The sequence below is a fragment of the Hypanus sabinus genome, chromosome 2 (assembly GCF_030144855.1).
Source record: "Hypanus sabinus isolate sHypSab1 chromosome 2, sHypSab1.hap1, whole genome shotgun sequence".
NCBI lineage: Eukaryota > Metazoa > Chordata > Chondrichthyes > Myliobatiformes > Dasyatidae > Hypanus > Hypanus sabinus.
Genome location: NC_082707.1, coordinates 114,287,893 through 114,304,649, shown reverse-complemented (window position 1 = coordinate 114,304,649; position 16,757 = coordinate 114,287,893). Strand labels below are relative to the sequence as shown.

Sequence of the window (16,757 nt, the reverse complement as noted above, 5' to 3'; positions counted from 1 at the left end):
TCAATTTATTTTTGTCCATTTGTCAATCTTATTGTGGTATAATAATATTACAACACCAATAATACTGATAATTTCATTTATAACTACTCTTCATACTTCAAATGCTACATAGCTTAATTAAAAAGAACAAATAGATTAAATGAGAGAACAGAAACAGTGGAAAAGGCAGTACTACTAAAACCCTGTGTGGAAGAGAAGTGGTGAAGACTACCATGTTTTTTTGTGTGTGTGTGTTTTTTAAATCCCAGATGAATTCTCAATGTGACAGCTGACAGTTGCGATAGCTACAGTCATAATTAAATGGTTGGTTTTGGACTTATTTTGTTTCAAGAGTGCATTTTTTTTCTTGTGTGAACCACAACACAGGCTTTGAGAATCCCAGGCCTAAATTATTACTACTACCGGTACCACTACTACTACTAATAATAATAAAAAATGGTAATAGCAGCAACAACACAATCTGCCCATAAAACAACTTACTGGCGCAATGAAAAAAAACCCTGAATGTTTTGGCCCTTGGCTTGGCATGCTTGACATAACCTAGCACTTGTGGAAAACTAATTGGGGAACCCTGCTTTAGGGTATCCTACACAAGGACTCCCAAGACCCTTTGCATCTCTGCATTTTGAATTCTCTCCCCATCTAAATAATAGTTTGCTCGTTTATTTCTTCCACCAAAGTGCATGACCATACACTTTCCAACATTGTATTTCATTTGCCACTTCTTTGCCCATTCCCCTAAACTATCTTTGTATCAGTGGCAAATTTAGCCATAAATCCATTGATATACATTGTAAAAAGCAGCAGTCCCAACAATATTTTGCTCAAACTTCTAGTGCTACATTTTCTGTTTTTTTTTCTAATCAACAAGCCACTTAACTGCTATACTTTCTTCTACTCCAGCTTACAAGAATGAGAACCCATTGTAGAGACAACACAATTCAGAATGCTAAGAGAGATGGGGGGGGGGGCACAATCAGGTTAAAGGAGAACAAAAGGGCAGAACTATCTGAAACAGAGATGGGAAAGATGCACAATCATGGGAGGGAAGGGAAGCATGCAGAATAATTGAACAGACATATTACACAAAATAGGAATGGAACAATACTGCAAGTACAGGACAGGAAAATACTAATCCGAGGGAGTAGATCTGGAAGTGATTATATCCCATATTGTTAAAGCTGATACACACCATATCACATGGGCAGAAAATAATTCTATAACACTAGAAATCCATATAACAGAACTAATGAATTCAGTGTAAATGCCTCACCTGCCAGCACAGTAACTACCAACACATTAACCACCAAGACATTCAAAGCAGCTCTAAACTTCCACGAACTTAGAATGGCCTCTGCCTCCAGAAATCCAGGCAGCACCAATATGATTCGGTGCATCAGGGAATACTGACACCACCATCTGGCTCAGCAAGACCCCGACAAGGAAAAAGATTCTCTCAATTGAAAGGAGCTGAGGGAGCAAGAATGTTGTGGGGGAAGGAGCAAGAGAGTTTTAATTTATTCATGTCATGTCCACATTGCTGGCCACACCAGCGTTTACTAACCATCCCTAACTGCCCATGAGAATCAGTTACATCGGTGCATATGGACGAACATTGACCAGACTAAGATCAGCATACTATCCTTCCCAAAAGTCATTATTGATTTGATTTGACTTTTAATGAAAAACTAGGGTTTCATAATTGTCATCAATGTGACTTTATTGAATTACTATTTCTATTTGGTTTTCAAACAAGATGCCATAGTGAAATGTAAATTCACGTCTCCAGTCCAAATGCCCGATTACTGGTCCACTAACTCAAAAACTATGATGTTAAATCTGGTATCCAGCTTTTAAGTAGTACTACATGCGTAATTTAACCATGTCTCCAAATCTAGACTGCAGAGTTCACCTGGATTTCCTGTTCATTTTCAAGCATCCTGTTTACATATACAAGCAGAAAATTACACCACATCCAACAGCAATTAAATCAGACTTTTAATTCACAGGCATTCACCAGACATGACGTGAGGAACACAACTTGATGGAATATGCAGGAAGCTCCTGTACAGTAAAGCTAGATGATGCTTGGTTTCAATCTCTAGAGTGGCTGGCTCATTTCCTAAGGCAGCTCCCACAGGTAACAAAGGCTTTGAGATTTTCCACTGTCCTCTCCAAATAACTTAATGCCAAAGTGTAGAAATTAAGGTCATCGGTTTGCTTGAAGACCAGTTCTACAATTTGCCAGACAAGCTGTCTGCTGAAAGCCAGGGAGTTCATCAAGGACAGAAGAGCATTGCTGTCACAAGTATGAAAAATTGCTGGCAAATGAGATGTTAGAAGATCTGACCCACTGGATTTTACACAGGGATGTTAAACGTGTACTATAACATTTCTACTCAAGTTATTTCCGCTGGTTATACCCAAACTGAGCAACAAATTGTAAAACATCTTTTATTTTACAGTAACTCTTGATTTGAGCAAGCAGGTTTTGAAAAAGAAATCAAAACAAAAGGGATTACCGATTTAGATACCACAAAACATAATAATCAGGTGAGTTGTAACATACAGCAAGTGATATTTCTGTATTATTGGTTCACTTTCATCTCCCACATCTATTGTCTTTTGACCAAACAACTACAGGCTGAGGAATTCCTTCGTATCCCCAAAATAAAGTCTGTGCTGATCACCGGAAACAATAGATTGTCTGTACCAAATGTTGACACAAAAATTTAAGGTGTAAAAAACTGTTTTTTTAACACTAACCTTAAGTGTGCTCCACCAATGGTGGGGGTGAAGGCAAGTAAGAAACTATAATTATACAATATTTGTAATGTAGATTTACAATGAAATGTAGCTGAATTCCATTTGTCAAGAAAATGATTCTCACTGCTAGCTAGCCAGTGAAGTGACCAGTCAGGATCACATACAACTGCATTAGAATGACAAGTTTCTCACATTTTCTGGAACCAATTCCACTAACAACTTTCAGACTGGGACATATTGATGGGGTTGATGTAGTGCTGATCATCACTTTCAGGTTGAAGACAATAATGAAGAAAACTGAGTAAATTATGAGCCAGATTGTTCAACTCATTATTGTCTTTATAGCTGCATGTATGGCCACAGACATTACTTCACTACTTTGCATCCTCTATGCTGATCTAATGATTACCAGAGTTTCCATTCCAAACACACCTTCAAAACTTGTTCGTATAACTGGTTTTGTATAATTTGCATGCATGTGGCCAGACTTTCATATCAGGTTTTTATCTCCGAATACAGAATTTTTATTTTATTCATTATTTGGGGAGGGGGGGCGGGGGATTTATTGACAAGGCCAGAATTTAGTGCCAATTCTGAACTACTCTGGACGGTGACTTCAGAGGTCATTAGCCATTGACCACCTTGTCTGGACTGATAGTCTAAGATTTGTGAAGGTTTTAGTGAACTTCAGGTTTTTACAAGTTGCAGTAATTTTAAAGTCACCATTACTACTGGAATTGCTTTTTTCAAATTTCACAACATTACCTGAAGTTAAGTTTTGTTGTGCCCGTGGTGGGATTTGACCTCATAGTTCTGCTTTCTTAGTATGGGCTACAGTTACTACACTATTAATTTAAACACTGCGCTACCAACATACTGTAGTTTTGAAGAACAAAAAGAGATAGAATATCTGTAAGACATTTGATCCTTTGAGTATTTTGTGCTATTATTGATCTAATCTCTCAAATATACTTCACCTGATCACACATTATTTGATTTCTAACGGTCAAAATATTTAACTAACCTTCTTCTGCATATTCTCAACTAAGCACCCAATATTCTTTGAAATACAATGTTCAAAATAGTTACACAGTTTCCATTCATGGTGGGAAAAATATAACTAAATACATATGGTGACTCCCAAGATCCAAATTTAAGATATAATAACCTTCCAACATAAAGTAAATTTTAGTTTTTGAGGCGCATGAATCTCAGAGCGATGGAGGATGAGAGGTGATCTGATAGAGGTGTATAAGATGATGAGAGGCATTGATCGTATGGATAGTCGGAGGCTTTTTCCCAGGGCCGAAATGTTTGCCACAAGAGGACACAGGTTTATGGTGCTGGTGAGTAGGTACACAGGAGATGGCAGGGGTAAGTTTTTTTACTCAGAGAATGGTGAGTGCGTGGAACGGGCTGCCGGCAAAGGTGGTAGAGGTGGATACGATAGGGTCTTTTAAGAGACTTTTGGATAGGTACATGGAGCTTAGAACAATAGAGGGCTATGGGTAAGCCTAGTAATTTCTAGGGTAGGGACACGTTCAGCACAACCTTGTGGGGTGAAGGACCTGTATTGTGCTGTAGGTTTTCTATGTTTCTATGTTTTATGAATCTCCAATTAAAGAGAACTGAGAGCACATAGCTCCGTGTAAGTGGCCACACAGGCAGTTTGGTGATTAAGGTGTCTGGAACACCTGCCTTCATTGTTCACAGCATAGAGTACAAGAGGAGAGACACTGTGCTACAACTGCACAAGTTGATAATGAAACACCATTCTGATTGCCATAAGGAAATCATTAAGCCAAAAAAAATGTAGAAAAGATTCATAAGAATAACACTGGACTTGAGGGCATGAACTATAAGGAGCTACTGGATAGGCTGAGACTATTTCCCCCTGGAACCCAAGAAGGCTACAACTTTGTCGTGGTTTAGAGGCTTGTATGCCTCAATGACCTGGAGAGCTTTTTGGCTGGAGTCAGGGCTTTATGCCTTGGCTCTTGGTAAGGTCACCCACTTCAAACAGGTCAAAGAGCAGTCCATCGATCCTCCAGGTTTGGGGGTTCAGCTCAACCTGACTGGTAAAACAAAACTGTTACAGAAACAGCAATGAAGTCTCCACCCAGGACTTGCATGACTGACGGTATTTGAAAATCGAGGAATCTAGTAACATGATGAAGGAAGGCATGAACACCGCCAAAGATGGAGAACTTTCACTGTTGCCCTAAATGGGCAAGAGAAGAGATATGGGGCTGAGATTCAACCTTAGAGAAGGTTATAAAACCATAAAGTGCACAGATAGGGTGAATGGTCACAACCTTTTCCCCAGGATAGAGGAGCCTCAAACTAAAGGACACAGTTTTAACCAAAGAAGCATATTTAGAGGGGACCCAAGGGCAACATTTTCCACAAAGGACATGGTTGGTGTATAGAACTGCCAGAGGAAGTGGTAGGGGTAGGTACAAATACAATGTTTAAAAGACACTTAGACAAGTAAATAGCTAGGAAAGGATTAGAAGATTAAGGGCTAAACACTGTCAGATGGGACTCACTGCGGTAAGCAACTTGGTCGGCATTGATAATTTTGGCCGAAGGGCCTGCTTCCATGCTGTGTAACTCTGGTGATTCAGCATCTGGAATATATATCTGAGTATGCTTAAACTTTCAATAAGAATCCAGAGAAGGTTTACCAGATTGATTCCTGGATAGTGCACAACAACAAAATTAAACAGAATGAAGCTAAACTCACTCTAATTTTGAAGAATAATTTCTTTAAACGTACAATTTTTTAATGGAGCTTGACAGTTGATATTTTCTATGACTGTGTTCTTGAGTCAGACTGAAATGTTACAACACTGAGTGAAACTGAGGAGGAGGACTGATGCCTTTAGTTGAGCTGAGTTTTTATTTATATATTAATGAGTTAACTATACTTGTTGACAGTGTCCAAACAACTCCTTGGAAGTTGCAAAAAAATGTTTAAAACACAACACTTTGGATTATATTTACGTAATATAAATGGCAGGTCCTGTCCTGAAACTACTTTGAAGGCTGCTTAAGCTCTCTTCCAGGCTTACCAACTGACAATTGGCAATGTCTATAAATGACTTACAAACATAGGAAAATATTCCAAAAACAGTATTTTATCATATTACCGAAAATAAAATCCAAGATGAAAATTAAACTTTAGAAATGCAATTGAAATGCTTAAAATACTAGAAAGAAATTGTTAACAAATACATCTGAGATTATAAAATTAATTCAAAATATGTAGATTACTTGAAATTTCCTATCTATCTTCCTGCAACTCCTCACCACAGAGATGAAGGACAATTCTGAGTCTAAATTCTGAGTCACAGCGTGTGTGTGAATGGATTTTAGGTGAGTAGGGGGTTGCTCAAGTCCAGACCCACCCTCTCAACATCCCCTCCCAGATCCAGCAGCATGGTGGGGTCCAAGATGGCTGGGGGAAGTTCTGTTGCAGTGAATGGCCAGACCGAGCTTTCTTGCAAGGGATGCCCTTTCTGTGCTTCACGGCATGTGTTTGCTAGATGGCCGTTAACCCTATGAGAGGGTTCATCCGCCCTTCATCCTGCAGGGTGTCTAGCCACCCTCCTCACCAGGCAAGCCAGTTTAGTCGCTCACCACCCGACCATGAGACAGGTAGTACTGGGTTTCATGTTACCAGCAGCACTCAGCCAAGTGACCTGACAATTTAGTCCTAGTCTAAATTAGGACTACACTGAATCACAGGTTCAATGTCGACACTTCTTAGTAAAACTATGTAGGAATGCAACTTGGGAGATACTGGGGACGACAGCAACACACAAAAGGTTGGAGGCACTCAGCAAATCAGGCAGAATTTATGAAGGGGTACGAACAGTTGATGGTCCAGGTCAAGACCCTCCATCTGGACTGAAAGATGGAGGGGAAATAGCCAGTATAAAAAGGAGGAAGCATGGGGTGGAGCAAGAACTGCTGGGTGACAGGTGGATCCAGGTGAGGTTGGGAAATAGGCAGCTGGAGTAGAGGAATGTGGGAATAGCACCAGAAGCTGGGAAGTAATAGGTGGCAGAGTCAAGGTACTCTAATAGGACAGGAAGGTGGAGCATGGAATCAACGTAGGGAGGCAGAGAGGGCTGATGGTAGTAAAGGGGGAAGGAATTGAGTGGGAGGAAAGGAGGAAAGAAAAGAATCTGGGAGGAGGAGTCTGCATTGATCTGGGGAGGGGCTACTACACAGGACCGAAAGAAGCTGCAGAAGTTTGTAAATCTAGTCAGCTTCATCTTGGGCACTAGCTTACAAAACACCCAAGACGTCTTTAGGAAACTGTGCCTCAGAAAGGCAGCATCCATTTTTAAAAATCTCCAGCACCCAGGGCATGCACTTTTCTCACTGTTACCATCAGGTAGGAGATAGAGAAGACTGAAGGCACACACTCAGCAATTCCTCTTTACCATCCGATTCCTAAATGGACTTTGAAGCTTTGGACACTACCTCACTTTTTTAATATATAGTATTTCTGTTTTTTGCACATTTTAAATAATCTATTCAAGATACGTAATTGATTTACTTGCTTACTTATTATGTTTTTTTCTCTCTCTCTGCTAGATTATGTATTTCATTGAACTGCTGCTGCTAAGTTAACAAATTTCACGTCTCATGACAGTGATAATAAGTCCGATTCTGATTCTGAAAGAACAGAGGGCAAGCAGTTTACTGGAAGTTGGACAATTCAATGTTCATGTTGCCAAGTTGTAGAGTACCAGCAGAACATGAGGTGCTTGCGTTTGGCCTCACCTTAGTGGTACAGGAGGCTCAAGGCAAACATGTCAGTGTGGGAATAAGAAGAATATTAGCTGGAATTCAGAAAATCCAGATGGCCTCAGCAGGCAGAGCACAGGTGTTCAGCAAAGTGGTCACCCTATCTGCTTCCTGATGAGGCCACATCAGAAGCACTGGATACTGATATGTATTTAATATTTCAATAATACTGTAAATGTATCATTTGATAAAGCATTTTGTTGTTTAAATAATTCATTATCTTTATATGTAAGAAGTGTGCAAATGGCATACGTCATCATGCTACCGTGTCATACATACATACGCCACTTAAAGTAAAATCGAGTTAGACTTGCATTCCCAGTTCTCTTGTTTTCCTTTCAATTAGTTCTTGTGTTTTGGAGTTATAAAGTATAACAGATGCAATTAATTAAGCTGGAATATATGCAATTAAATTTCTGCCTCACCTGGAAGGACTATTTAGGGCTCTTTTGGTGGGAAGGGAGGACGCATAGGGATAGGTGTTACACTTCTTACAGTTACGGGGAGAGTGCCCGGGAGGGAGGGTGTAGCAGGTTGGTGATCTGCCACTCACCATGAATAACAACGGCAAAGACATCGCATAAAGTTCATGACTTTCATGTTTATGCAAGTGACCAAAAACAATTTATTTTGGGCCTCTGTAAATAAAGTTTCACACTACTTCCCTATTTTGTTCTCACTGCTTTTCTCTGAATGAGCCTTCTATTGTCTACAAATTTGGATTACACTAATATTTAGACATTAGACATAATTTCATCTGTAAGGGCAAATTGTGCATGAAATTAATTTGCCACGTATTTTAAAGTGTTGGTACCAACTTTATTATGCACAATAATAGACCACAACAATAAGACTTTCACAAATAACTTACCATATAACAAGATGTTCACCATGCTGAAAGTAGTGAATTAAAGTGTTCTACTAGCAACAGTTGCAATTCAGAAAGAGTAGGTATAGGAATACTCATGAGATACCTAAGCAATTTACAAAGGCATTTTGTAGAGATTTGGAGTGCAAACGACTGTCTCAATGCCACTGATATTCAGCAGCTTTGAATTTGTTTTCATATAAATTAAAAGGATATAAAGTAGAAGGAATTTCAAAGTGTATCTGCAAATAATTTGTTAACTGCTATAATTTCCAAAGCAAAGTTCTGCTTGGTTGTTTACAAAAATAAAATATCAGACATAAACAAGCAATCATTCAGGGAAACTAAGAAGAATGCGTCAGTGTTCTATTGTAAATAGAAATATGACATTAAAATATATATGCAGTACACGACCTTGCAGTTGAGACTTCCAAAAGTCTCCAGCATGACCATGAAGTATATCCTCAGGATACAAGTGACATAAATATAACACACCCTTCAGCCTGGGTTATAACAAGGTCACTATTACGTGTGTGGGGTTTCTACAGGACTGCTACAATATAACTGTACAATATTGAAAGCTATGGTACACCAAGACTGCAGCACTAAAGAATTTTGTGTCACCAGCAGAAGGAGGCCATTTGCTTTATCAAGTCTGTACCAACTCCATGCCACAGCAATTCAGGTATTCCTACTCACAGGCCATTACCCCATTGCGTGCATATTCTTTTGCTTCAGATAGTCACCTAGCTCTCTTTTGACAAATACAGTACACATAACATATATGGTACATTTGGAACAGAAAACATGCTATATAGAGATATACTCTGGACCTATTTTGCACAATGAAGCAATAGCGATGATTAAATTATAATACCTAAATTATTCCTACAGCCCATTGCATCCTGCCTGACTGATTTAGGATGGCCCATCGCTCACAATCTGATTCACGGCAACCATTGTATTAATACAATATTCAAACTTGTGCAGCTTAACAGAAGGAAAATTAAAATTGAAAACAAAAAAACACTGATGTAATAAATGACATGGCAGCCAGTTAGACATTTAATATTCTTTCTTTAGAAGCTATGCCAGAGAAAGCTCTGTGAAATCAAAATTGCATAGCACTACACACTACAAGCTCTTCTGCTAAGATTTTTAATATTTTGTTAGTATGAAGTTCATTGTGGAGAGATGAATGATGCTGCCTCTGTAAAATCCTCTAAATTCACTGGAAGGATTAAATAAATGAAGATCATTAATTTTATTTTGTCCTTGTGAAGCATTGTTTGTGATGTAGGAAAGCTGCCATGGACATTTAGAAAGTAGAACAAGAGGCATCATTCCTCTCACTAGAGCAAATCTGATATCTAGTTAGCCTCACTGATTTTATTTAAACAATTCCCACCATTGTTTTCAGATTATAAATGCTTACATCAAACCTTCGTATGTTTAGGGTACCTGAACAGAAAGAATACATATAATCCTGAAACTGGTTCAACATTCTCACAGTACTTTCTCCAAAAGATTGGCCAATAATTTGTCCGAATTTCTTGATTAGGACTTTCCTAAAATAGAGAACTTCACTTATGGAGATGACATTGCATAAATTTTGGGGAACACACAAAATGCTGGAGGAACTTAGAAGGCCAGGCAGCATCTATGGAAAAAAGTACAGTCGACGTTTCAGACCGAGACTCTTCAGAAGGACTGATTTTGGGCTCTACTTCACCTATTTCTTGGTTTATTAAAACATTCACCATTTATTAAGAAGAAATGCTGATTACATGCTTCAATCTAACCTACAGAACATATGTAAAATCTATCTAACTAACTGACAAAACCATGCATCAAGAGCAGGAGCAGGCCAATCAGGCCCTCGAGTCTGCTCTACCTTTCAAAACGATTGTAGATAATGCAATTTTGGCAATCACAACCATCAACTCACTTGGAATTCAAATCTTTTTCAATCTCCACAATGAATCTGACTCCACAGCTCACTGGAAGAACAACCCTCAGAAAAGTAATTCCTCTTTATCTTTGTTTTAAGACCTTATACTAAAAGAATATCTTATCTACAACCATTCTTGAATGGCATCATCATCCGCACTGACAAATACCCTTCAGGCTCATTTCATTCTTCTAAACTCCAAAGAATTTGGACTCAATCTGTTCAACTTCTCTTTACATGTTAACTCCCTCATCCCAGGAATCAAAATAGTGAAACTCATCTGCATTCTTCCAATGCAATTCAGGAGTGCTTGAGTATGGTGAGTAAAAATGTAGAGTACTCTAGGTACCCCTCTCCCACCCCTTGATCTTTCCCATTACTGGTTTTTTACCTGGCACCTATCAGCCTTCTCCTTCCCACCCTCCCCTCACCTTCTTTATAGGGCCCCTGCCCCCTCCCTCTTCAGTCCTGATGAAGGGTCTTGGCCTGAAATGCTGACTGCTCGTTTCCACGGATGCTTCCCACCTGCTGAGTTCCTCCAGCATGTTGTGTGTGTTGCTTTGACCCCAGCATCTGCAGAGTATTTTGTGCTTACGATTCGCTACTCCACTGTGAAGTCATTTCGAGGTATGCCTACCCTGAAGAAGCTTAAATCTTCCCTTCGATGGGAGTTCAGTGAGACCCTCTCTCACTGCTCCCCCCTCTGTGATCTCCACCTCTCCCTGCTTCTTTGATCACAACTCAGACCCGCTACCACATCCCATGACCTCCATCTCTTCAATAACTTCCAGCTCCCCGGTCCCGACCGTTTCATTTTCACTATGGATGTCCAATCCTTATACACCTCCTTGAATGAAGGCCTCAAAGCCCTCCACTGCTTTCTTGACAATAGACCTCACCAGTTCCCCACCATCACCACACTCCTCCAGTTGGCGGAACAGGTACTCACACTTAATAACCTCTTTCAGCTCTTCCCACTTTCTTCAGACCAAGGGTGTAGCTATGGGCGCTCGCATGGCCCCCAGCTATGCCTGCCTCTTCGTTGGTTATGTGGACTGCTCCCTAACTCTTCCTTCACTACACTGATTGCACTTCCTGCACCCATGCTGAGCTCGTTAATTTCATCGACTTTGCCACCCACCCTTCAAATTCACTTGGTCCATCTCGGACACTTCTCTCCCCTTTCTCAATCTCTTGGTCTCCATCTCTGGAGACAGACTGTCCAGTGACATCTTCTAAATGCTATTCCCAGTTCCTCCGTCTCAGCCGCATCTGCTCCCAGGATGTGGCTTTCCATTCCAGGACATCTCAAAAGTCCTCTTTCTTTAACCATATAACAATTACAGCACGGAAACAGGCCATCTTGGCCCTTCTGGTCCGTGCCGAATGCTTACTCGCATGATCCAGGATCGTGATTTTCCTTCTGCTGTCAACAATGATGCCCTCTCCTGCATCTCCTCCATTTCCTGCACTTTGGCCCTCACCTCATCCTCCCATTACCACAAGAGGGACCGAGTTCCCCTTGTCCTCCCTTACCAACCCACCAGCCTCCGGATCCAGCACATTATCCTCTGCAACTTCCACCAGCTTCAACAGAACCCCACCACTAAGCACATCTTTCCCTCTCTACCCCTCTCCGTTTTCTTCAGGGGTTGTTCCCTCTGTGACTGCCTGGTCCACACATCCCTCCCCACAGACCTCCCACCTGGCACTTATCCCTGCAAGCGAAGTGCTACACCTATCCCTACACTTCCTCTCTTACCATCATTCAGGGCCCCAAACAGTCCTTCCAGGTGAGGCAACACTTCACTTGTGAATCTGTTGGGTTCAGCTATTGCATCGAGTGCTCTCGATGCGGTCTCCTTTACATCGGTGAGGCCCGACGCAGATTGGGGGACCGCTTTGTCGAGCACCTCCACTCCGTCCGCAACAACAGACAGGATCTCCCGGTTGCCACCCACTTCAACTCTGCTTCACATTCCCATTCGGATATGTCCATACACGGCCTCCTCTACTGCCATGATGAGGCCAAACTCAGGTTGGAGGAGCAATACCTCATATACCATCTGGGTAGTCTCCAGCCCCTTGGTATGAACATTTAATTCACCAACTTCCAGTAATTCCCTCCTTCTCCCTTCCCCCATCCCAGTTTCACTCTGCCTCCTCCTCTAGCTGCCTATCACCTCCCTCATTGTTCTGCCTCCTTCTACTACCCATAGTGCTTTCCCCTTACATTCCTTCTTCACTTTTTCTGCCCATCCCCTCCCCCACCCCTTGATCTTTCCCCTTACTGGTTTTTCACCTGGCAGCTACCAGCCTTCCTTTCCCACCCTCCCCCCACCTTCCTTAAAGGGCCCCTGCCCCCTCCCTCTTCAGTCCTGATGAAGGGTCTCAGCCCGAAACATTGACTGTTCGTTTCCACGGATGCTTCCCGACCTGCTGAGTTCCTCCAGCGTGTTATGCGTGTGTTGCTTTCACCCTAGCATCTGCAGAGTATTTTGTGTTTACTCTAGGTGTGATCTCACCAGTACCTGTAAAAGTTGCTTTACAGTATACTCCTCACCTATTGAAAGAAAGGCTTACATCCCATTAAAAGTAAATTTTTTAAATGGCTTCAGTTTTTCAAGACTCCTTTATGCCATTCTCTATCACTTTGTTGACAGCTTAAGTGCCAATTAAACAGCCACTGCATGCAAATTTCCAATGTATCAATGAAATTGTATTGTTGGGTGTCACGGCACTTACTGCACCCCGTGTTCAATTTTTAATATCTTATTGCTAGATGTGATGATGGGGACTTGAAGAAGTGATAAAGAGGGATTATCCAATTGACACTGTTGGCTAAATTACAGTTGTAAATACTTCATTATTGTCTTTGGCTAGACTCCTTATTGTATATTATGCCGCTACCTACTCTCTGTTATAAGACAGATTAAGCCCAGAAATAGAGATGGGGAAGTTTGGAATGTTGGCTGGAAGATATCATATCCATGATTATAGTTTTTAATTAGTCTGTAGAATAGTTCTCCACAATATTTTCTATCACTGCAATATTTTACTTTCATTGAGAATAGTTAACATGCCAGCTTTAACTCAACACTTACTGTCTTGCAATGAACCGTGCAATATTGCAATCAATATTTGTTTAAACTCATACCTTTGCAAGCCTGGCTCTTTTGATGAGGTCATTAAGTTTACGTAGTGCTGCATTCCGAGGTAAACCCTTAATATCCTTGAAGAGATCCTCTGCTTCCATTTCAAAGAGTTTCCGATTTTCTGTAATCTGGAGGGGTTTTGACCAGAAAGAACCTATGTAGACACGGACGACCTCAGGGGTGTCAATCACTTTGCCAAGGGACCACATCAAGGCACCATATACCCTCATCAGTTGCTGTGTATCAACTTGATCAGCCTTGTTCAGAACAACTCTGATTTTGTCATCTTGGCCTCTTAGTGCCTTGATAGCATCGGAAAACTCATCAGATATATCCAACTTGTGGGCATCAAAAAGCAGGATTATGCGATCAACTCTTTCAGCAAACCATCTCAAGACTTCTGAAAAGTCATATCCTAAAATAGCAAGTGTACTGTGATTAGACATTTTTTCCCATCAAAATCGGCACAACCTATATAGAAAACCCACAGCATTTAAAAACCCTTATAGAATTTCCTACTTAAGAGCATAGTGAAAAGACAGCTTGCTACTAATTTTTCAAGCAGGATTAGGTTTGAACATTGAAGGGAAGCTTTGGTGGGAAGTTTCACATCTCAAGGGTGATTAATAAAAGTTTAACTAAAAAGTTTGTAAAATAATAAAGGGGTGCACTTTTCAGAACATAGTAGATATGGCCATATAGAAATTACTCCCAGACCTTCTGAAGATGAAATTGACTGCAACTTAGAATCTATAACCCTGAATTATTTTTGGGAGGAGACAACACAAAAAAATGCAAATGGCAATCACACACAAAAATAGCACCCATGGAGTTAAAAGGGTGAAAAAATGGGGAATAAAAAAGAATCCAGTTTATGCAAGTAATTTCTAATTTACCATTTTTATACAAATTATGCCAAAACTGAAAAAAAAGGTTTGGGCCTGTTAAGACCACCTTAAATTCAAAAGGCTGCTAAGTCCAAGTGGCACTGCACATTGATCAAAGCAAAAAAGAACAGTTAGAGCATATCTGCCCAGAAGATCACCAGAGTACAAGTTGAATAAATCCAGCTAATAATCAATAACTCAGTTTGTGGATGCTGACTAGCCTAGGCATTTCTATTACTTTCTTTTTAAACTTTAAGTTTTCATTTGCAGTATTTCAGTTTTGTTTCAGAATACAGAAGTATCATTTATGGAAAACAAAACTAACTACTATAAATTGAAAATATTTTTACTTCTTTATAAAATGGTCCAGCTCTGATGAATAAAGGAAAAATACCAAGGGAAACAACTTTTCTTTAAAAATATAATATTGTACTATTCCTTTGATGCAAAATTTCATCTTGTTCAGGATATCAATTTTTGGCAAATTTGAAAAGGATGAGCTTAGACCCTGAAGACTTTTACTCACCCTACTACTACAGCATTTTTATTACCGTGAAAAATCCAGTTTGGGATAAATTATTAATTTGGACGTGAAAGCTGAATGAAATTTCTCAACTCCCTTATTGAATAAAATTTTGCTTAAATTAATTAGCCAAGTGGAAATATGCACATCTATAATTCACATGCACATCTATGGAAAACTGGCAAAATGACAAAGTCTCTAAAGAAATAATCTGATTACTGACCAAAATCATCATACAAAGAGGCTGTCAAACATAACAATGGAAGGAAAACCAGACATAGTTCCTTTTCAGGTGTCCTGCAATAAATTCCCAACAGTCAAACTGACACACATTTATGGACGGTACTGCCGCAGCAAAAATAACAAATTTCACATCATTTAAGTCAGTGATATTAAATCTGACTCTAATTAAACCGTAATCAATCAGAAACTAAACAAAACTATGCAGAAATCCTAACCACTGGGTGTTTTTCTTCAGTTAAAAGGGCATGAAATCAAACAAAACTATGAAAAAAGGCCAAGATTTATTCAGTTCCATAGTAAAACAACTGAATTATTAATTCAAAACCTCACATTTCAATAACCTACAAAAACAAACAAAACAACTAAGAAACAAAACTAAAGGAATATACTCCAAGTTTCTACTTCCCTCAAAAGAAACTCTGCAGCTGGCTTAATTTGTTAAAACTGAAAAATTATTCTGATTTCTGAATTTTACCGCAATGGAATCAATCTAATGAAAATGTTTTAGAAGTAGATATATGATATCAATAGAATAAACCTCCATATAACCATACAATGTGCTTGTAGCTATTGTCATTCCTTAGTGTAATAATATGCATTAACCATTACAAGAATACTGGTACTGACTTTGGAACCAGAATCAGGTTTAATATCATTGACATATGTTGTGAAATTTGTTGGTTGCAGCAGCAGTATATTGTAATACATAATAATAAAAACCATAAATTACAATAAGTATATATTTATAAAAAAGAAAATTAAATAAGTAGTGCAAAAAGAGAGGGAAAAAATAATAAGTTAGCGTTCATGGGTTCATTGTCTATTCGGATTCCATTGGTGGAGGGGAAGAAGTTGTTCCTGATACATTGAGTGTGTATCTTCAAGCTCCTGTGCCACCTCCTTGATGATAGCAGTGAGAAGAGGGTATGTCCTTGGTGATGGGGATCCTTAATGATGGATGCTGTCTTTCTGAGACATCGCCTTGTGAAGGTGTCCCCACTATGCAGCTGGAAGAGCTTACAACTTTCTGCAGCCTGCTATTAACACCAAAGTTGTATAAGCAACCAATACACAAAATTTTATATTAGGGAAATGTCCGCCTTGTGTATCTAATTGGAATTTATTTTGTTTTACCCAGGATAGAAAAAAATTAAAATTACATGACTTTGGAATATCCGTTCTATCCAAACACATTGGGCAAAGGAAGCTCAAATGCTGACCAAGGGATCAGTAACTGAAAATGCAAGTTTCTATACAGTGCCTATTTGATATTTCCCAAATTGTGGTCAGTGTGATACTGAGCAACCAGCATAATTGCTGAATTAATAAATTTATCTGCAAGTACTTCCAGATTGTAGATAGCCCCAAGTAATGTGCACAAACTAATTGCTCATATCACAAACAGCTAGATATTTAGATTTTATATCCACTTCCTCATTTGCTAGATTCACGTGAGTTGAACAAAATGTAGCCTCAACTTCTGCAATTTTCAACCTGAAATATTGGGGCAATTGACCAGTGGCTGGTATTGTCTTATCTATTG

The 16,757-nt window shown here is 39.6% G+C and overlaps 1 protein-coding gene across 2 annotated transcripts in view; it reads right to left on the bottom strand.

The window, feature by feature from the left end:
* Positions 1 to 16,757, bottom strand: part of LOC132382512 (EH domain-containing protein 4-like) — a 63,340-nt gene that overhangs the window by 20,562 nt on the left and 26,021 nt on the right. For both annotated transcript variants that reach the window (XM_059952791.1, XM_059952784.1), the window contains exon 4: positions 13,564 to 13,976. In XM_059952791.1, coding sequence (XP_059808774.1) covers positions 13,564 to 13,976 — 413 coding nt within the window. The remainder of the gene's footprint in view (positions 1 to 13,563; positions 13,977 to 16,757) is intronic.